The 20,787-nt window shown below is 53.0% G+C and overlaps 2 protein-coding genes across 2 annotated transcripts; one reads left to right on the top strand and one right to left on the bottom strand.

Moving 5' to 3' along the window:
- Nucleotides 1–4,463: 4,463 nt before the first annotated feature.
- On the bottom strand, nt 4,464–11,409 carry HERPUD1 (homocysteine inducible ER protein with ubiquitin like domain 1). The gene is made up of 8 exons (XM_014889072.2): nt 11,197–11,409; nt 9,866–9,943; nt 9,707–9,781; nt 8,562–8,668; nt 7,966–8,088; nt 6,991–7,338; nt 6,079–6,184; nt 4,464–5,505 (listed from the first exon to the last, which is right to left on the bottom strand). The coding sequence occupies exons 1-8, from the start codon at nt 11,326–11,328 to the stop codon at nt 5,338–5,340; spliced, it is 1,137 nt and encodes a 378-aa protein (XP_014744558.1). The 5' UTR covers nt 11,329–11,409; the 3' UTR covers nt 4,464–5,337.
- Nucleotides 11,410–14,967: 3,558 nt separating this feature from the next.
- LOC106860931 (partitioning defective 6 homolog alpha) lies at nt 14,968–20,388 on the top strand. Its single transcript, XM_014889056.2, has 3 exons — nt 14,968–15,091; nt 16,359–16,581; nt 19,310–20,388. Exons 1-3 carry the CDS (start codon nt 15,029–15,031, stop codon nt 20,095–20,097), a joined length of 1,074 nt encoding a protein of 357 aa, XP_014744542.1. The 5' UTR covers nt 14,968–15,028; the 3' UTR covers nt 20,098–20,388.
- The last annotated feature ends 399 nt before the right edge of the window (nt 20,389–20,787 follow it).

Below are 20,787 nucleotides of genomic sequence, written 5' to 3' on the forward strand. Positions count from 1 at the left end.
TCTTCTCCTTTTTTTAAAGACAAAGATACAGGCCTAGCTCAGGCTCATAAAAGCGTTCATATCCCTTTCCTGGCTTGTTCACTACATGTCCATTTTTCTCTAAAAACATTCCCATACAAAGACAGCAGAGCTCCCACATGGCATCATCTCAACTTCCACAGCATCCCCGCTGCCCTGGCCAGGAGAGCTCTTCCCAGGGCAGCTGCACAGAGCATGTTACAATAGGATTGGAATTCAAGAGGATTTAACCATCTAACAGCTCTATTTTCTGTCCTCTCAGTTCAAGAGGTGTGTATACAGTGGCCAATGCCTGGCATAAAGGGAATCCTGCAGGCTCCAGGAGGCCACAACCACGTCTTTGCCCAGGGCAGCAATGCACATCAGCATGGGGGAAATGGAAAACTGGCATTTTGATACAGGGGTATTTGTCACCTGGGTAGATAAAAGCAGAAAGTCCAAGACCTCAGACCCATTGTGCAGGTCCTGGTAGATGCAGTGCATTCACAGCTCCCCTGGCCCAGCTCTGCTGCAGAGTCTGCTGTCAGCACACAAATAGAGCTCAGAGAGAAGGAGAACAGGGAACTGCCGGGCATTGACCTCCAGTGGGAACAGGAAGGCTGGAGACTTTCTGCCTACAATAGCAAAAGCGTGTGGAACACAGAGATGCTGCGAGCATCCTTGTCCTGGAGTAACCAGGCAGAGGCCAGGACAGCAGGGACACCACAGCCCACCCTCCTCCCAGTGCAAGGTCAGGCTAGGACAAGTCAGGTCAGATTTTAAAGCCTAAGGAAAGGTTAATTTTGGCTAGCGGGAGGCAGGGCAGGCTTTAAACCCCCAAGGAAAGCTAAACACCCAAGCTGCAAAGGGGATGCTGGAAGATGTTTTGATAAATATTTGCTGTGTAAGGCTTTATGTGAAGGCCATGCACGCACACATGTACTCACCACCTTGCTGTGGACTGTCCTGTAGCTGGGCTTGTTTTTCCCCACGTTGTCCAGGGCAGAGGTACATCACAATGCCATTAATCTTTGTGCTGCATTGACCAAAACATTTGGCCAGTACCAAAAAACAGGTCAATACCCTGCAGATGCTTCCTGAGAGAGCCTTCCAGGTACACTGGCTGCCCCTGTCAGCAGGATGGGCTCTAGCAACACTGCCAGCATTCACACAGCCCTGGGATGGTAGCAGGGTCAGCCTGCTTATAAACAGGGTTTATAAAACTGAGACAAGTAACATTCAAATAAGATTTATTTTATAAAGTAGTTAAAATCAATTAAAGTTATGCAATATTTGAATACAGATTCGTGATGCTAAATGAAATTGGTACTACCAGAGTTACTCTCAGTATTTTAGAAAGCAAGATTAACCTGGAATCCACCATCACACAATAAAATGAGGGCTCTCAGCCTCAAGGAGTCTCCTTGGGTGATGTCCTGGCCCCAGGGGAAGATTCTCCCACTGCAACTCCAAATTCTCCTCAACTCAATTTCTTCTCTTCTGTACCAGTATCATCCATAACAACTTCTGAAAAGAAAAAACAAGCTGGCACACACAGGTGGCCCTAAGTCAGCCCAGGCTTTTCACAGCTGAGGGTGCCCAGGGCAGCTGGGCTGGAGCTGGAAGTGCAGCAGGTGTGTTTCTGTGGCACTGACCCTGCACTGGCAAATCTGGATTGAAAGAGCAGAAAATGCAACTTTCAGTGCTACTGTAAGAAACTGGGGAGGTTCTTCTACAGCACATGGCCCCAGAAACAACATTTCCCAGGATTTGTGTGACCCTCCCAGGCAGGCAGCTGAACATGAGCTGAGCTCAAGCCCTCACTGCAGGTTTGTGAGGGGCTGTCACACCAGAACTGATTCACCCCCATGATATCACTCCAAATGAAATTCACGCCACATTAAACACTATCAGGCATTGCAAGAGCTGTTCTTATGCAGCAGAAGGGCTGGAGGGAGGTGAAGAAGATGCAGTTGCAGGTTTGGTAACACAGTGGGTTAGTGGCTGGGATGGCCTCTGAGGACACTCTGTGTGCACTGCTTTGCAAATCCCACCAGGCTCACAGCTAGAGATGGATCACAGGACAAAGAGCAGAGGGAAGTTTGACACTCAGCTGGGCACTTGCACAACAGCTGGGATGTCCCTGGCTGCTGAGAACAGGGACAACACGCGAGTCGGTGCATAAATGAAACAGCTCTTCAGAGAAAAGGGGAAACCACACACAAACAAACACACCACCATCACCAGCTTATCTGCTCAGCAGCAACCTCACTCTCATGAGGTTTACGTTCCAGGAGCTGAGGACAGGGTCATATCTACAGTGACAAACAGGACTTGAGTGGATCCCCAAGTAAGCAGCCTGTTCGGAGTTTCCACAGCAAGAACAAAGGTGTCTGAGAAAAAGAGATTGTACATTTTTCCCCAGTTTGTTTCTCATTGGGACAGGGGACTGCTCTCGACTAGGAGCAGCTGCCAGAGTGTATCAGGGGACACAGCAGCAGAGGAATGGCTTTAACCTGCGGCTCACTTTGCCACCCTGTGGAGCTTCAGAGGACTTTCACTGCTCTCAGGAGCCCCACACAACCCATGCTGAGCAGGTCAGGGGCTGCAGCTCACAAGCATGCAGAAGAGCTAAACCAGCAGCAGAATCAGAGCTTGAAATGTGAGCCAAGGCAAACCCAGGCTCCTAAATCCACAAGCCTCAAGGCACCTTCTGGTGTCTCAACTTCTGTCCCAGTAAAGGGGACACTCTTGCTCTGGGAGATTCAAGGCTCATATTTACCTTGTATCTAACCTGGATTCCCTCATTTTCAGGGCACCCACAGCTGGCATCCAGGCTCTGCCCCCTTCCTTGCCATCCCTCCTTACACACCGCACTGTTTACACTGACATCCCTCCAAGCTGAGCTGCCTCAGTCCTCTGCTTGCTCCCAGGGTCTCGGGGCTGAGTGACAGGGTTAGGGCCACCCCAAACTCTCAGCTCCACATAACACCAGGCTGGCTCAGTCACAGGTGCTTGGAGCCCTCAGCCAGGCACTGTTCCCCCACATCCCAGTGCTCCTGCCTGGGTGCACACCATTGGCAGCTGCCTCTGCAGGATTACACAGGATTTACTTCCCCATTATGTGTCCTCTGCTCCCCTCCACCCCAATGGCAGAGGTTATGCATTTCACAGAACCATTAAGGAAATGTTCTCTAAGGCTCAGGACTCTCACTGCATCTCTGCAGTGGCATCAGCTACACTTCATTAGTTTTTCAACTAGTTTTAAACCCATCTGCCTGCCCCTGGGAACAGCAAAAGCTACAAGACAACAGATGTTTTGCTGTCTCCGGTAAATTTTCAGATTAGAGATTTCACAAGTAATCCAGCACAACCATATCAATCCAGTTTATTTCTGGCTGCCAGAAACTGCTCTCTCCTGCTAAAACGGAGCACAGGCACAGCCCAGTTACTGAAGGCACTGTGCCAAGACACCCGAGTGATGGTTTGCTGCACCTCGAGGGAGAAAAATCCACAATCCACAAAGCACCCTTGATGTGGAACGTGCCCAGTGCAGCAGCTCAGGGAGCAGCTGCCATGTGAGCTGCAGCTGTGGGAGAGTGGCTGTCACCCACCCTGTGCCCACCACAGGGACATAGACTGTGAGGGTGTAAAAGCCTAGGGATGCCCTTTTTCAGGGAGTGCAATTCCCAGAGCAACACCCGACCATTAGCAAGGCAAGAAAGAGTGGGCACCTCCTCCAGGGACATCCTCAGAGGTTTTTACAGGATAGATCTGGGGTAACAAAACTGACCTCCTCCCAAGTAATTTCATTTTAAATACTTAATTATTTTACCACTGTCCCACCCATCTTCCAAGTCTCCAGTAAATATAGATATGGCAAAAAAAACAAGTCTGGAAAATTTCTTGTTCAAATAAAAAACAGCACCAGGATTAAATGGCTTCCACAGGTAACACCAACAAACCATGTCGAGCATTAGTCTGATCCAACATGGCAAGATCAACCATGACCTGCTACAACTTGTCCCAGCTGATGTATGCTGGCACTGCCAACATTCCTCAAATTGTCCTGCCAAGGGCAGGCAGCAGAGGAAAAGATGACAATTCCAGGAGCAGCAGCTGTTCCTAAACAGAACATTCCAAGCCAAGTTAAACCCTGAGCCAAGGCAGTTTGTTGCAGCTCCACCATGAGTCTCAGGCAGGGTTCAAGGAGCCCAATTTTCCAAATATCTACAGAATTACCCATTTCAACATGGCACCAGCTTTCCATGAACAAACAAACTCCAAGCTCTTCAAGGCACTTTATCTGCTGAAGAACACAGCCAGGCCAGGAACTGAGTTAAGCACCATTTCCCCCTCATATCCCAACTCCCTCATGATGACTTTTCAATAAAAACCAGACAAGAACAGACCCTGTGCCAAAGCACAGGTAGTCTTCTGATTGCTGTAGAGGATATAGACAAATGTAGAGATAGATGCCTGCAAATTTTATTGCAATAAACAGCCCTTAACCATATCAGAAATTAAAGGGAACACAATGAAGTAATACAAGAGGAGTTGCACTGGAGTGAGAATGCAAAGTTGAATACAGAAATTAGACTGCTTTAACTCTGCATCCAAAAGCAGTCAAGAAGTTTACATTTTGCATAAGTTTTTACAAAATATATTTAGACCTGAACACACTTACTATTCCCCCATGGAAGCAGGGCAGAGGGAAAGAAGGAAGGGCAGGGGGAATTAAATCTTGAATTTAAACTGAATTCAGCAACATGAAATTGAGTCTGCAGCTCCACTGAGGTAATTGCTAATCCACATCACCATCTTACAGTCCTCCACTTTGTCCAACAAGAAGATTGCACAATACATTCTTCATAGAGAAATATTTACAAAGAGAATTTAAAATATTGTTGAAGCAATTTAACAATAGGTCTTTCCTAAAAATCTGCTAATGCATATCTAGCAATTTTTATTTGAGATCCTACACTCAGTGTAATTAAAATAGCATTTGAAACATTCCAACAGGAATCACATTGCACAGAAGAAGCAATTTGCTTCCCAAACATTTTTGCACACCCACTCAGAGCCTGTGCCTTTAGTGCACAAGTCCACAATGCCAAGCCTCTACACAGGTACCTAATAAATGCTATGGAACAAAGTTCTTTGGAATGAGGACAAGCATCTCAGTCTCTGGGCTGTAATGATGTAAGGCTTCTTGCAGCTTTATTTGCTTGGTCAGTAAAAGCCAGAGGAAGTGCCATCCCTTTCCATGCCTGGTCTGGAGCTGGTATCCTGTTCTCTCAGGTGTCCACTGCAGTTTCAGACAAGCAGATTGGTGACAAATCAGTTGCGGGTCAGTCCAGGCCCTTCTGGAAGGAGGGATGCAAAGAAGGTCTTGAAAAAAACCCACACTGTGCTCATGAGTGAAGGGTTGGCCTGCTGCAGTTCTTGGAAAGCCTGCCCCTCATCAGGAGGTGTCTCAGACTCACTTGTTCTGCCTCCATTTTCCCCCTGCCAAAATAAAGAATATTTGGTAAAGGAGAATTTCAGAAATGCATTAGAAAAATCAGGCATCAAAGTGTGTTTTTGTTGCCAAAGTGTCACTGTTTGAATATAAAATTTTTCAAGTAGCCCCAAATACAAAGCCAAAAACCCAAGCTGCACACTGGCAGTACTGGTTAACTCACACTGGTGTCCAGAACTGCCATCAAGCACCAGATCAGATCAATTTTATTTACAGCTAATTAACTTTCATTGACATCAAAACTATCAGCTCAAAATGAAAGTCTCAAACTGCTTAGAGACTCAAATCCTACAGAGATTTAACTTGAACCCTGCCCTCAGTTCTACCCCATGACAGACCACTACTCATTAGAACTTCCTAAAGGACAGAAGCAGCTAAAAGATAATCTTCATCCTGAAATATTTTGGTATGGACGACTCAAGCAGCAATTATTCTGCCATGGTAGATAGTGTCTTACAGAAGTTGCAAGAAAAGTTTGAGGTTTTTTCTACTATACAATTATTATACCAAAAGCAAAACTTCACAGGGTTTCATGGTTTAAAAATACAGCAAGACAATACCTGAAAGTTATTGTTCTGGTCCTGGTTTAGAGCAGCTTGAGGAGGAACATTGCCTGGGAAGGGCTGAACTGGTCTTCGTCTAAATGGGAACCATCCAGCATGGTGCCTGGGGAAGGCAACAGGTTCATTAATTAATTAATGCTGTTTCAACATTACTCATCCTGTTACACAACAGCTGCACATTTGACTGCTCAGAGCTGCTGGCAATCATCAACATTTAAGGACTTTCAGTGGAATAATTAACCTTCAACTCTCCAAGTCTACATAGATGTTGGAAAAGCTGCTCCACTTTTAACTCCTAGACCTACAATTCAGACACCTACATCACTTGTTCCACAGGTGATCAAAGAATTCTGGAGGACAGATTATCCTTCTCAGATAAAACATCCCAAGCATAGCAGCTGAGGGTCCATTACCATCTGTGTTTTCATCCTAATTATATTCCCCCACACAGAGAGGTTCAAAGGCAGTTCAGGACACTTCATTCAGTTCAGCCTGGTCTGCTCTCCAGAGGGGCACCACAGCAGAAAAACTGCATGGATGCATGACTGAAACAGCCAAGTGAGACCCTTTTCCCAGACTTAACCACTTGGTTCCCAATAAGAAACTAATTTTCAACACTGAACCTACAGGTCTGTCTGCTCTACGCTGCTGGAGTTTTACAAGAGGGGCTACTTTGGCTTCAAGTAGTTTCCTAAAACAGAAAGCCACACCAGAAACTGCAAAACCCCAGTGAGATCAGCCACAGGCTTAATTACCTTTTTTTCTAAATAGTGTTATACCAGGATATAGAGGAGTGGTTTGCCCTTTCCAGGTCCCAGAGTCCTATGAAGCTCAAACACAAGGACAGCACAGAGCTCAGTACTCCAGTGAAACCCTCCTGAACAGCAAATATTAACACCATACACTTACAGATACATCAGAACAGTGCCACCCATGACGAGGAGGAGTCTGCTGATACTGGAGTAGAAATAGACCATGTTGACAAAAACATATAACAGCGTTGCTGAGTAGAGCCAGTCCAACCAGTCTCGGTTGCCACCCTCCTCATCTTCCTCCATGAGGGGCCCCCCTTGGGCATTCATCCTCAAGTTCTGGTCAGCCACTGCATTAACCTGAGCAGCAACATTCTGGTTTCCAGGTTGGTTTTGGGCAGGAAACGGGTCTGGGAGAGGAGCTGGAGGTGTCACTGGTGCCACTGGTATCTCCTGAGAATGCCGTGCATGGGATGGGTCAGCAGATGCAGCAGTAGAAGCCAAGCTGGAACCAGAGAACAAAGTACAGAATGAGGCTTAGTCAAACCCTGCCACACTTCCCACAGGCCTTGTGTGTGAAAATCTGTCTATCTTTAACAATAGTCAGATCACATGCAAGTAGAAAACATCAAGTTTAGAGGCTACAGAAGCATTTAAGACAAGTTTTAGTTCTACCCATAACAACTGCATAGTGATTTCAACAAATCAAACCAGGCACTATCAACAGCAATGCCAATTCTTCACAAAAACAATTTAGAGCAATCTGCAGGTAGTCTAAAAGCCTTCTGCAACTCTCAGCTTGACCTGTCACTGATGTCCAGTCAATGCTGTGTGCACTTGGAGCAGTCAAAAAAAAAAAAAAAAAAAAAGGCTCATCAGCAGGATCAGATTTACTCTGGAGACACCTGCCCTCACAATGAAAATTCAGACAGGCAATGGGCAAGACTCAGAACCACTGGCCTGAACAGCAACAGAGCAGCACAGTTAGGGGTACATTTCCACAATATTCAGCACAAGTTACAATGAAAAAGTCTCCAAGCATCATTTAAAGATGAAGAATTGCCAGGAGCTCTCAAATTTTCTTGAATTACAGTTTCTACTTCCTACTGGCAGCTTGGAATAGAACACTTACTATTGCATGTAATACTGTCTTGCATAAATCTGCTGGAACCAGGACATCTGAAGCATGCTGTAGGTTGTGTAAGCAGAGAAGCCAGGAGCCACACTCTGGAAGGGACGCTGAGCTGTTTCCAGCCTGGGTCAAAATTTGAACACATTCATTAGCAAACACCAGACTAACAGCAAGAGTAATTTATTACAGAACTATGTAAATAGCTTCTGCCAATTTGTGTACCCAAATAAAAAATTAATTCTTCCTTCTAGACACCTCTTTACCCACATGAACAAAGGGAAAATTTTCTTCCTAATAAACAGAACAGTGCATTTTCCTTTAGATGCCACATCCTTGGAAGTGTTCAAGGCCAGGTTGGACAGAGCAACCTGATCTAGTGGAAAGTGTCCCTCATGGCAGAGGGTTGGACTAGATGGCTTTTAAAGGAGCCTTCCAATCCAAACTATTGTACATCCACTAAAGCTTTTATATAAAGCCTCATCATATTTGGCCCATGTTCTATGGACTTATGACAGTCTATGTGGCATAAGGAGCTGGCATCCAACACAAACATATCATTTTAAAAATCCTAAAGATGTACATAAAATTGTACTTACCCATTACTGGCTTCTGCTGAAGAACTCCTCAATCTTCCACCACTTGAGGAAGACACACTTGATTCCTGTCTGGCTTCTGAGGGTAACTTGGGCTGATCAGCTTTAACCTACAGACAGCAGTGCAGCCAGTGAGGTTTACTCAAGAGACCCCACACATTTTATGCAAAAAGGCTGAACCCCACAAAGTATGCCCTGGTTTTAACACCCATTCCTGCACAGCCCCTCTCAGTGCTGCCCCTGCTCTTGGGCACCACACCACAAGCACCTCTGTCAGTATTTTAAAGCTCCTGGAGCCAAATGACTGGGGTGCAAGACTGATTTGAGGCAACTCTTCCCCTTCACAAGATCTATATTGTATTTGTTATTTCTTATACACACACTCAGTGTCCATCTGGTTATAAAAATATAAAAGACAAAAGACAGTTTGGCTTTTTCCTATGGCAAATTTATACTGCTTGCACAAATTGCTGTACACAGAGTTCAAGAGCTGTCCTGTGGTGATACATCTAATACCCAGCCAAAGCTGGCTCGTATCTAGCAACCACCAGGCACGGGTAGGATTAGCTCACAGTGCCTTTAATGGGCAAAAGGAACACACTTCTAGAAACCATAGCCCAGCCACTTTACAGAAAGAATGGGTTTTGGCCATTTCTACTTGAGACCATCCCTACTGAGCTCAAGCACTAAGGCTGAGCCTGTAGAGAGGAAGCCAGAGATGAGTCATTAATGGGAGCAGTTAAAGTGCCTGCAGTTCTCAGCCTTCTTCCCTCCCCACACAGATCAGAACCACTTCCCTCCACTTCTCTCCTGACCACAAGCTCCATCTGTTAAACGTGCCTGGGACATAGCAAGTCATAGTCTATTTAACAACACTGAATCTACCAGAAAGCATTTCTCCCCTGAGCAGCACATCACAACTAAATCTTTCTTAACAAATGTCATGAGAATATTTACTAATGAACTGTAGAGGCAATTTTTTTACTCAGATTAATCAAAATTCTTACATTCCCAAACAAATTATCACAAATACTGCTGTTGCACTAACACAGAAAACCTGCAGTAACAGAGAACTTTAAAATGGTCATCCAATACATTTTGTTTTCACTTACAAGCCCAAGATTCAGAATTAACTTAAGTCAAATTACCTCTGATTTGGTTTCTTGCATATTTGCAGGAGTCTTGAAGTTGTATACCAAATGAAGAGCATGCAGCTCCCCATGCTGAAATATAAGGGAAGATCTGTTATAAAATAAATCCCTTCTCTGGGTATATTTAAGCACATCATAAAAAATACTTTTTAATACCTTTGGCAACAATTCTCCCAGGCAGTGGTGATCAAGCAGCAGCTTCCCAGAATAAATCAGCTTTTGGTTCTCTTCAGGCTTTGAAGAAAGAAAACAAAGAATAGGATTACTTGCTCTGCCAAGCATTAACCAACACCCCTTACACCTGGTGGAGAGAGGCAGGGAGCTTGGAGCATCCCATATACTAAGGTGCAGAAGGAATTGTGCATATCAAAATTCAGCTGAAGTTATGAGAACAACTGAATGCCCAAGTGGGATATTATCAAGGTGCAAACCTGCATAAGAATCCAAAGTCCCTTGAGCAAAGAACTCAGTTACATGCTGTAACTTTTATAATGCCAATAAAAACATGTGTGTTTCTTAAAAACAGAAGTTTGGAATTCCCTCTAATCTGATCAGCACCAGAGATGGTGTAAAGTAAATCTGTTACACCCCATCCAAGGGGAGCCAGCAGCTCTACATCAGGAGCTGCTGGAAGCACTTGGAGCCTGTTTTGGGTAATCACCACACTCTCAGGAAATCAATGGCAAAAGCATGGGAATCAGGTCTTTTCTCAGGAAACTAGTGACAGGACGAGGGGAAACAGTCTTAAATTTGCATGGCAGACTCCAGTCGGATATTGCGACAAATTTCTTCACCGAAGGAATAGCTAAGCATTGAAATGGGCTAGCCTGGGAAATGGAGTCAGCTTCCCTGGAACAATTCAAAAATGAGTATAGACAGGGCATTTCACAGTGTGGCATTCAGTCGAAGGCTGAACTTGATAATCCTGGAGGTCGTTTCCAAGTTTGTTGATTCTCCGAAGGCCACACACCCTCCTGCGGGAGCAGCGGGACGCGGGGCGCAGCTGCTCGGGCAGCGCTCCCGCGCCAGCTCCGTGTCCTGGGGCTCAGGGGGAAGTCACACTTCTGCATTTCAGCCGCGCCGCCCCGCCGTACACAGCGCTGTGCCTCCCGTTCAATGCGAACGCGCCCCAAACCCCCAGAAGGGCCCTGGCCGCTCGGCTGGGCGCGGCGCCCGGCGCTGCTCCCGCTGCCAGCGGGCTCTGACGTGCCCGCACACCTGCGGGACGCGCCGTCCCGGCAGGCCGGTTAATGATTAACCGCGGCCCGGCCACAAACCAGTCCCAAAATAGCCCAAGCGCGGCTGATGCAACCGGGACACCCCGCGGGGCAGGTACCGGTCCCGGAGCCCCGCGAGACCCCCACGGCAGCTGCAGCCGCTGCCCCGCGGGGAGACAGTTCCTACCACCCACCCACCGACCGCACCGGCGGGACAGCGCGCAGGGACCCGCCCGGAGGGGTTGCGGGAACAGCGGGTTGCGCACTCACCGGCGCGTCGGGCAGGAGCCGGCGCAGCTCGGTCTTGAGGCGGCGCACGGTCCAGGCAGGCTCGGCACTGAGGCGGAGGTCGCGGTGCCGCTGCGCGGGGCTCCGGATCAGCAACGACAGCGACTCCTCCATGGTGGGTGCGAGGCGGGCGGCGATTGCAAAACCTCCCCCGTGAGGCCTTTATAGGGGCCCGCCCCGCCGCAGGGCCGCGGTGGCTGCGGCTGATTGGCCTCGATCAGGGCAGGGGCGGGGGCTGCCACGTGGGCCAATGGGACGGAGCCTCGCGTGCGGCGCTGTGAGGCAACGGAAGCGCTGATTGGGCGGTGACAGGTGAGGGGCGGGGCTATGCGGTCACCACGGTGACCGTCACCCGCCCCGCCCGGGCCCTGAGGGGCGGAGGCCATCGCCGGGCCGGGACTGCTGTCACCCCTCCCTCGTTCCTTCCCTCCACATCACCTCCTGCGCCAACTCAGCTGTTAGGGATCCCTTGCTTCGCTTTCCCTCTCCCTCACAGCTCTGTGGGGCCCTGCCCATGCTTCATCCACAGCCTGACGCAGGTGAAACATTCCCCTTTTTCCATATGGTTATTTTACCCCACCTGTGTAGCTACTTCGGCAGGTTTGCTGCTGGCTTTGTGGGTACAGGACAAACCATACTTCTGGGTGGAACCAAAAGAAGTGCGCAAAGATGCTGGGAAAAGTTAATAATTAATGATATTTTTACTAACAAAAAAAAAAATAAATAAAAAGCCATAAAAATGTAGACCAGCCGCTTCTGAGTGCTCCTCCTCATGCCCATCTTCATGTGAGATGCGATCCAGCACTTAAATGGCCGGTGGTAATGATCCTGATACACCAGGAGGGGGTTTTCGGGTCCTTCAAAACAACTGTAGGAACGTGAGACGTCGGGTTTATCTCTCGGCACCAGGTATTTACTCTGCGTGCTTCAGGAGCTGCTCAGTATTCTTTGGCAGCCAGACCTGTTGCCCAAAGGCACGGATGAGTCTGCAGCCAAGACTAGATTTTGCAACTAGGAAAGGCACTCTGCCACGGGGATGCATCACCCCGGGCAAGAGCCGAGCCGAAGGGCAGCGCTGCCGGGAGAGCCGACTAAACAAAAGCACGAAGAAATGAGCTGAGCCCGGGTCTGGTCGGGTGAACCCTCCGCAGCTGCCAGGGTACGTCCTTGTGAAGGTGGAGGGTTTCACTGGAGCCCACTCCTGTCTCACATCCACATCCCACAGCCAGCACTGGGCTGCACTCCTGCCTGCTCTGTCCTTGCTGTCCCTGGGAGGGACAGCCCAGGTGGGCTTTGCCTCCCCGACCTCTGCTCTGTGTCCCACCAACCCAAGGACACAGTGTCAGAGCTATTTGCTGCTCTTGCTCCATCAGCACAGATCATGATCCCCGTCCCTCAGCTGGCAGTGGGAGAAGACAAACACAGTGTCCAGAGCCACGCTTGCCATCGTCAAAGTCAAGGTGACTTCACTGCTGGCTTGGTTGCAGCCTTTGCTCAGAGCGCCAAGACAGGGGTGGCAAGGACAGGGTAAGGCTGTGCAGGTGTTGGAGTGAAACCAGGATCTTGGACTCTGTGTGTTTTATCTGGGACTCCCTGTGCTGTTGCTGGCCTCTGGACCAGCTGTGCAGCTGTAGCCGTGGTGCTGATCCTCCCTCGAGCTCAGGCTCCTGTGCTTCTCCTTCATCACAGACAAGAGGGGCAGAACTCAGCTGAGCTGCTCTCTGCCCATTCCTTGTCTGAGCCATTGCTGGGAAAAATACGTGTTCATTGGACAAACTTACCTGAATCCAGCACTGACTTGGCTTGGAGGAGCAGAGGCTGGAGGAACAACCTCCTGAGGCACCTGAGTGCTAAACCTCAGCAGTCTCCCTCCATGTCTGCGGTTGCTGGACCCCCCAGGCCCTCACTGCCCTCACCCACAGCTGCCAGGAACTGGTGGATCTGGACTCAGTGGACACATCTGGACATCGGGTAGCACAGTAGCACATGCTCCAGTTCCAGAGGCTGATTCAGAGTTCCTGGGACTGAGGCAAAACAAACACTTGCCCTGATACTGTCTGCTTAGTTTAGCTCTCTCTGTGGCAGCAGATAAGGGGCCACAGGACAAACCAGAAGGTGTGACCAGCACATCATCCCACTGTCCTGCTGAACAATTAACTCCAAGTTACCAAAATTGGAGATGAAGGGCTGCAATCTGTTTTTGTCGCCTGCGTAAATATTAACCACGATGTAAATCAGGATTATCTCTTTGACCTCAAGACAATTACTCTGTTTAAAAAAAAATCCCCAAAACTGGGGGGAGGGCTGAGCGGGGTATTGCTGATGAGTTTACAGCTCTATTTGTGGTCAGGCTGATTTTCATGGTGTGGCAATCACTTGGCACAGCAGGAACAGCCAGAGGAGAATTTGCCAGCACAGGAGGAGATGCTCCACAGTCTCGCATGCTCCTTTGCTCACCCAGGCACAGTGACACTGGGGACGAGTCTGCCATGTGCCACAGACCAGCTAACGCAAGCCTGGTGCTGTGGGGATGCCAGGGTGTGATGCAATTTTGTCCTGACCAAAGGTTGCTCCCTGGGCCAGGATCAAAGGGCAGCAGAATCCAGACAAGCCAAGCTGATTCTCCAGGCTTGGTTTGATATGTTTGTTCTGGCGGAAGCGCTGTGCTCGTTAGGTGTCTGGCTTTAAAAACTGTTTCGTGGTGCTGCTGTCATGGTCCCTTTGGCTCCAAAATTCCTCAGAGTCCATGGAAAAGAGTTTGGTTTTGTTCAGGCACTGGGGCTGGTGACCCTGATACTGGCAGGAAGGAGCTCACAGTGTGCCCTGGCATTGCCAGCAGAGCTGCACTGCAACGGGTTCTGCAGGGAAGGGGTTCTTTGGCTGTCCCTGAGTGTTTCTGTGCCCGAGCAGAGCCAGTTCTGCCACAGACACATCCCACAGGCATCACCTGTGGACACAGCCTGGTAGCACCAAGGAGATGTGCTCTGGCTGCAGGTCCTGGCAGCCTGGTCCTGGGATGGGCACGGAGAGGCTTTGCTGCACACCCGGTGAGCTTGGTCAGTTTCCCTCCACTCGCTCAGCTGTTCCACTGCTCAGTAAAACAAATCATCCCCGAAGCAATGAACCCTGCCTGGCCCACGCTGCTCTGGGGCAGCACGAAACTTCCCTGCCAGACAAGGGAGAAAAACCAGAAGGTGGGGAACGAGGGGCACAGCTGGAAAACATTCCTTGCTACCCGGGGTTGCCTCTTGCCAAAGGCCACCAAGCCAGTGGCATGGGAAGCCCCCCGCCATCACGGAGAAACGCCGCGATATTCCCGGGCAGGGCCGAGGCTTCCACCGGTGACACTCGCGGGGATTCCGTGCCGATGCTGGCCGCGTGCCGGAGCTCAGTGTCCCCAGAGAGGGGCCGCTGTTGGGTTTAATGTGTCGCTAATGAGGTTCCTGACTGCGATGAGATGCCCGAGGTTACCGGAGCGGTGCCCGGTGCCGTCCCGGCGCGGCGGCGGCCCGGCGGGAACCGGAGCCGTGCTAGAGTAGACGGGGTCGGCGTGGAGGGGATTGGGATGGGGACAGACATGGGGATGGGGACAGGGATGAAGATGAGGATGGGGGTCCTGCCGCCCGCCCGTTCCCACCCCCGTTACCACGGCGACGTTGTCAGCAGCCGCCCGGCCACGCCCCGGCCCCCGCCTGGGCCAATGGCGCGGCGGCGCCCGGCCTGCCCGCCGGTGACGTCATGGCCGGTGAAAATCCCCCGTGGCCGCGGGAGCGGCGGTGGCGGCGCGGCCCCGCGGCCCGGCCCGGCCCGCACCATGGCCAAGCACCACCGCACGCCGGCGCGCTCCGCCGAGCCCGTCATCGAGGTCAAGAGCAAGGTAAGCGCCCGCCGGCAACGCGGCCAGTGATGCTGATGCCGATGCCCGTGCCGGTTCCTCCGGGTCACGACCGAGCGCGTCGCCCCCGCGTCGGGCAACACACGTGGGGTGGCACCGCGCACCGGGGAGCGGCGCGGGAGCCAGGCGGTGCGGGCGCTCCGCTCCCTGCGCTGCGGCAGCGCTGCCCGGAGCCTCCCCGAGCCCAGCCCGGCCCGGCGGCTGCGGCGTCCCGCCACCGTGGGCTCTGCCGGGCCGCGGGCTCGCTCGGCGCGGCCGTGGGAATGCCGCGCCGGAGCGCTCGCCAGATGCGCAGGGCGCCGGTGCGCCGTTCCGGCAGCCCCGGTGTGCGGTGTGGCCCCGCCGGTGCGGGTGTGCGGGGTGTGCGGTCACCCCGGGGACACACCTCGCCCAAATGTGCGCTCACCCAGATAGATGTGCGTGCTCGCCAAGACATGCTCATCCCCGGCCATGCCATCACCCAGATGTGCACCCTCAGCAAGGGACCAGCCCCTGCCATGCATCCAGATGTGCACACCTGCATGACTGTGCGTTCGCCCAGTTGTGGTCTCCCCCAGACGTGTCTGCTCATCTAGATATGTGCTCACCTGGCACACCCTTGTCCAGATGTGTGCCGTCACCCAGATATGCACCATTATCCACCTGTGCCCACCCACCCATCTTATGCTCAGCCAGATGTGTGCACTCCCTTTCTGTGCCCTTATCAGCTGTGCACTCGCCCAGCTATGCCACTGCCTGCTCGGGACCCCCGGCAGGGTGCAGGATGCCTTCCTTCCCAGGACGTGGTGGCCACCGCCTGCCCCAACAGCTGGGGTGTGACCCCCGCGGGCAGCGCGATCCTCGCAGTGTTCCTTAGCTCGTTCATAATTGGCTTCCCCTTCGTCGTGACGGAAGGAGGCATTAATTAGCGCTGTTGCTCACCAGGTGCTACGGCAGCGCCCGTGTCGCAGGGAAGGGCCTCCCGGCAGCACGGAGTCTGCCACGGCTGGTGGTAAAGCCAAAGGGTCCTTCCTCTGCCGCGGGGCCATCTTTCTGCCCCATCACTTCGGCGTTTGGGCAGAAAAACGGCTTCGCTTCTTTTACTTTGTTTTTGGGACGGGCTCTCGGTGCTGCCAGGCTCCGGAGCTCTGCCTGCCCCGTGGCAGCTCTGTGTGGTGCCCTGCCTGCATCAATCCTGCTGGCCGGAGCCAGCCCTGCCCAGAGTCACTCTCTTCCTCCTCTTCCTCGTCTTCTTCGTCCTCCTCTGCAGTTCGACGCTGAATTTCGCCGCTTTGCCATGAAGCGCTCTGGTGCTGGCAGCTTCCAGGACTTCTACCAGCTGCTGCAGACAGTGCACCAGATCCCACGGGTGGACGTGCTTCTGGGCTACACTGACATCCACGGCGACCTCCTGCCCATCAACAACGATGACAACTACCACAAAGCCCTGTCCTCTGCCAACCCCCTCCTCAGGGTCATCATCCAAAAGAAGGGTAAGCGGGGCTTTGGATGTGTCCTTCTATCAAGAGAGATCAGCCACATCCCACGGTACTGCTGGTTCCACCTCTGGACTGTGCCAGTGGGGGCATGGCTGGTCACATACCCTCCAGCCACTGCTTTGGTGGATGGATGTGGAGATGGTGGCACCAGGAGGCTGCCAGAACCCTGCCGGGGCTGTGGCACCCACAGGGGCTCTCCCTGGCTCTCTCAGCCCAGCCCCGTGTGACCTGGTGAGCAAAGGCAGATCCTTGCAATTCACCCCTCTGAAGTTGTGTTTTCCAGCCAAGCTTGCGTGGGCTCCCAGATAACACCTGTGTTATTCCTGTGAGCTCTGTGCCAGCAGCCCCATCCAGCTCCCTGCCCTGAGGAGGCAGCAGCCATCATTTTGGCAGAGTTCTCAGGGTGCCAGGTGCTGCTGGATTTTTGGCGTTGGGAAGAGGCTTGGTGCCTCCATGGCAGATCAGGAGCTTGCCCTTGCCTCAGTGGCATATTCTCACAGGTACACCTCATAGCATCCTGATAGCAGCATCCTGGCAGGATGAAAGCCTCCAAGTGACAAAATCTTCGAGTATTTCTCCTATTTGCAGGGAAAACAAGCCCTTCCCCTTCCACTCAGTTTAGCAGCACTGAAGTTTTCTCTTTCATAGCATCATCAGTCAGCAGTTCACAGAGCCAGAGTCTGACCTGGAGCCCTAGTTTTCCCTGCACAGCATCCAGAGTGAGTCTGTGTTTCCAGCTCATGTTAGTGGTATGAAGCCTCTGGGTGAGGGGTGATGCTGGTGGCCAGCCCTGGCTGCTGTATCAGTTTTCCTGGGTTTTGCATCAGGGTGGTGTGGGATGCCCTGGACATGTGTTTCTTCTGCGGCTGCATGGTGTGGGGGCTGGCAGCAGTGATCCAGGATGCTGGAGCCCATGGTTCACTCAGGGGATGTCGCTGCCCGTACTGAACCATCCCCTGCTCTTGGCCCAATGCTTGGACCCAGGCTGTGGCATGGAGAGCCAGTGCAGGGGTGGCTGTGCCAGAGCTTCTGTGGGAACTTCACTCCTGCTCCCAAGAGCCACCCTGTGAGCTGCTGGAAAAGCCTGTGAGGGCCCACGGCTGACTGTGCCAAGACAGCCCAGTGTGGAGAGGGAGCAGGCAGTCTGACTGCATGGGCAGCATGATAAGGAAGGTGGTGAGCAGGCAGCACCAGGGAGCCCCAGCACCCAGCTGTGCCTGCAGGAGAGGGTCCGTGGCGCTGGCACCACCACAGGGAGGTGAGCAGAGAGGCCAGGAGCAAGTCCTGGGTGAATCACAGCTAATTTAAAATGGATCCAGGTCATCCCGAGGCTGGGCTGTCGTTGAACCGGTCTGGGTCGCTGAGGAATGTGGCTGCAGAGCCTCTCACGCCGCCGGGTGCAGGGAGCTGTGCACACACACAGGTGTGCTCCTGGCAGTGGGCTCTGCAGCAGCCAGCCCTGCCACAGCAGGGCAAAAAGCAAAGGCTGCAGATGGGCTCCCCTCTGTGCCATCACCCCGCTGGGTGAAGCCACTCCTGCGGGGCAGCCCAGCTGGGACAATGTCACTGGCCTTCCTTGGCTGGGCCAAAGCTCATGGGAAGGGCAGGGGAAAGTGTGGGACATTGCCAGGGCCACCATCAGGCTCATCCTTGGCATGCTGGACCTGCCTGGCCCAGCCACTCTGCACCCCTTGGAGAGGAGCTGTGTGCTGAAATAGCTGTGGGAAAGCCTCCGCCGCCCTTCCCCGAGCTAAAAATATGCCAAGACTGTGTGTGCAGTGAGATATTTATAAGCCAGGAGCCCTGGCAGGCTGGCTTGCCTAGGGAGAAATCCCATGTCCCCTGGGCTTGGGGACATCCCTAGCAGCCCTGCAGCTGGAGCAGGGTCCAGATGCTGGTGGGAGACACTGTGAGGAATGTGCTGACCATGGATCTGGGCTCCCCCATGGAAAGAGATGGGGAAAAACCAGAGAGGAACCAGGAGACACTCCTCAGCACCTGGTGGATGAGGCCAAGGATGATGGGTTGGAGTTGGGCCCCACAGAACAGCCTCAGGCCATGGTACAGGAGGAGGGAGTCAAAACCTGTATGAAGGTGCCTGATGGTGGAATAAGAGACATGGGCACAAATCACAGTCTGGCATATTCAGGGGCCTGAGGATGCTGCAGCCCTGGCATGAATTTCCAGGAGGTGGGGAGTCTCTGTCCTTGGGAATGACAGAGTTCTGCAGGACACAGTGGTGGCTATCACCAACCCATGCCAGTGATAGCCCTGCTCTGGTGGCACAGAGGACTCTGGTGATGTCTCCTGGGGTTGGACTTGCCCTAAGGGAGTTGGCTGCCACCACAGCACACATGTGTGGAGGATCCTCTCTCCCCAAAGCCAAACTGGGGCATGGCTGCAGCTACCAGGCCATCAGGGCTGGCAGCTCTAGTGTTAAACTGCAGAGTTTGGCTTAAAGTGTGATTAAGGCTGAATCACTGCCTCGATCCCACTAATCCTGGCCTGTGTGCCTGTGTACACTGGGTAATCCCAGGAGATGGGCCCCAGCAGAGACAAGCTGCAGGGAAAGCCAGGCTGATGATCTGGGGAGGAAAAGCCGGTGAGACCTGTGAGCAGGGCCCTTCTGCTGACTGCTGCCCCACCACCTGGGGCTGAGGCCACGCGTCCACATCCCCAGCAGCTGCAGCGCCTGACCCGTGTCCTCCCTTGCTCCCTACAGCAGAGTCCGATGCCAGCGTCTTCGCCTCCAACTCCTTGCAGCGGAAGAAGAAAGGGCTGCTGCGCCCGGCGCACTACCGGGCTAAGCCTCACCTCCTGATCGGGATGCCCCAGGACTTCCGTCAGATCTCCTCCATCATCGACGTGGACATCCTGCCCGAGACGCACCGGCGCGTGCGGCTGCACAAGCACGGCTCCGACAAACCGCTGGGCTTCTACATCCGCGACGGCGTCAGCGTGCGCGTGGCCCCGCAGGGCGTCGAGAAGGTGCCCGGCATCTTCATCTCCCGCCTGGTGAAGGGCGGCTTGGCCGAGAGCACGGGGCTGCTGGCGGTGAGCGACGAGATCCTGGAGGTGAACGGCATCGATGTGGCCGGCAAGTCCCTGGACCAAGTGACGGACATGATGGTGGCCAACAGCCACAACCTCATCATCACCGTCAAGCCGGCCAACCAGCGCAACAACGTCATCCGCAGCAGCAAGGCCTCGGGCAGCTCCGGCATGTCCACGGACAGCACCCCCAGCCAGCAGACCCCCAGCCCGGCCTCGCAGTACCTGAGCAATTACAGCACGGCCGAGAGCGACGAGGAGGGCGACCTGGTCATCGAGAGCGACAGCGCGTCCCACTACATCCCCGGGGGCTGCCCCAACGGGGGCCCCGCGGACGGACCCCTGCAGCGGAGCCTGTCCCCGCACAGCTCGCGGGGCTCCCTGCAGTCCCTCGGCAGCCACGACGGCAGCCCTGGCAGGGGCAGCGGACGGGAGGATGGCACCCTCCTCACCCTATAGCTGCAGGGGCCTGTGCCACTCGGTGGCTGCCCAGGTTTCCGCTCATCCGGGCTGGATGTGGACACCAGGGTGATGATGTGGCCAGCGAGCAGGGGTGGAGAGGGGCTGCCCGCTACCCTCTCCCACCCCCCGTGACCCCGGGAGCTCCACTGTGGCACCCACTCAAGCTGGGCACTGCCCCTCTGAGCCCCCTTGCCTCTCCTTCCAAGCAAGCGGGGGTTTTTAATTGTTTTATTGAAATATGCATCATTAATATATTGCAATGGACAGTAAAACTTTTTCTAGAAAGCACCACGCTTGTCTCTGATTCATGTCACTGCAGAGAGGAGAGGGACAGTACCCCGGCCCTATGCATGGCAGGCAGTGCCTGAGGGCGGTGGCCTTGACTTAGCACATTTTGTGACTTCAATGCTGTGCTGGGTGATCCCCACCAAGACCCATTATGCCGTCCCAGGACACGTGTCCAGGCTGTTTTGGATATCCCACTTGGCCTGATGCAGTCAGCCTCGCTTGGGCCCCCGCATTCCCACCTTGTCCCTGCTACTGGGCCCTCACTAATGCAGGGGAGGGACACCTGATCTGGCAGCAGCACCTTGGCTGTCACTCAGCCCTGCAAAAGCTGCTGGGGATAGTGCAGCCCCATCCTCCTTCTTCAGCTCCAAGCTCAGGGCAGGGGGCGTCCACACCTGC

Source organism: Sturnus vulgaris, chromosome 12 (genome assembly GCF_052056855.1).
Source record: "Sturnus vulgaris isolate bStuVul1 chromosome 12, bStuVul1.hap1, whole genome shotgun sequence".
NCBI classification, from domain to species: domain Eukaryota; kingdom Metazoa; phylum Chordata; class Aves; order Passeriformes; family Sturnidae; genus Sturnus; species Sturnus vulgaris.

Excerpts from the sequence above, each read along its gene's own strand:
- HERPUD1 (XM_014889072.2), bottom strand. The coding sequence starts at position 11,328 with ATGGAGGAGTCGCTGTCGTTGCTGATCCGGAGCCCCGCGCAGCGGCAC. Across the intron at positions 7,339-7,965 it reads AGACAGTATTACATGCAATA|CTTGGCTTCTACTGCTGCAT; the intron begins GTAAGTGTTCTA and ends CTCTGGTTCCAG. Across the intron at positions 5,506-6,078 it reads ACCAGAACAATAACTTTCAG|GGGGAAAATGGAGGCAGAAC; the intron begins GTATTGTCTTGC and ends TTATTTTGGCAG.
- LOC106860931 (XM_014889056.2), top strand. The coding sequence starts at position 15,029 with ATGGCCAAGCACCACCGCACGCCGGCGCGCTCCGCCGAGCCCGTCATC. Across the intron at positions 15,092-16,358 it reads TCATCGAGGTCAAGAGCAAG|TTCGACGCTGAATTTCGCCG; the intron begins GTAAGCGCCCGC and ends CCTCCTCTGCAG. Across the intron at positions 16,582-19,309 it reads GGTCATCATCCAAAAGAAGG|CAGAGTCCGATGCCAGCGTC; the intron begins GTAAGCGGGGCT and ends TGCTCCCTACAG.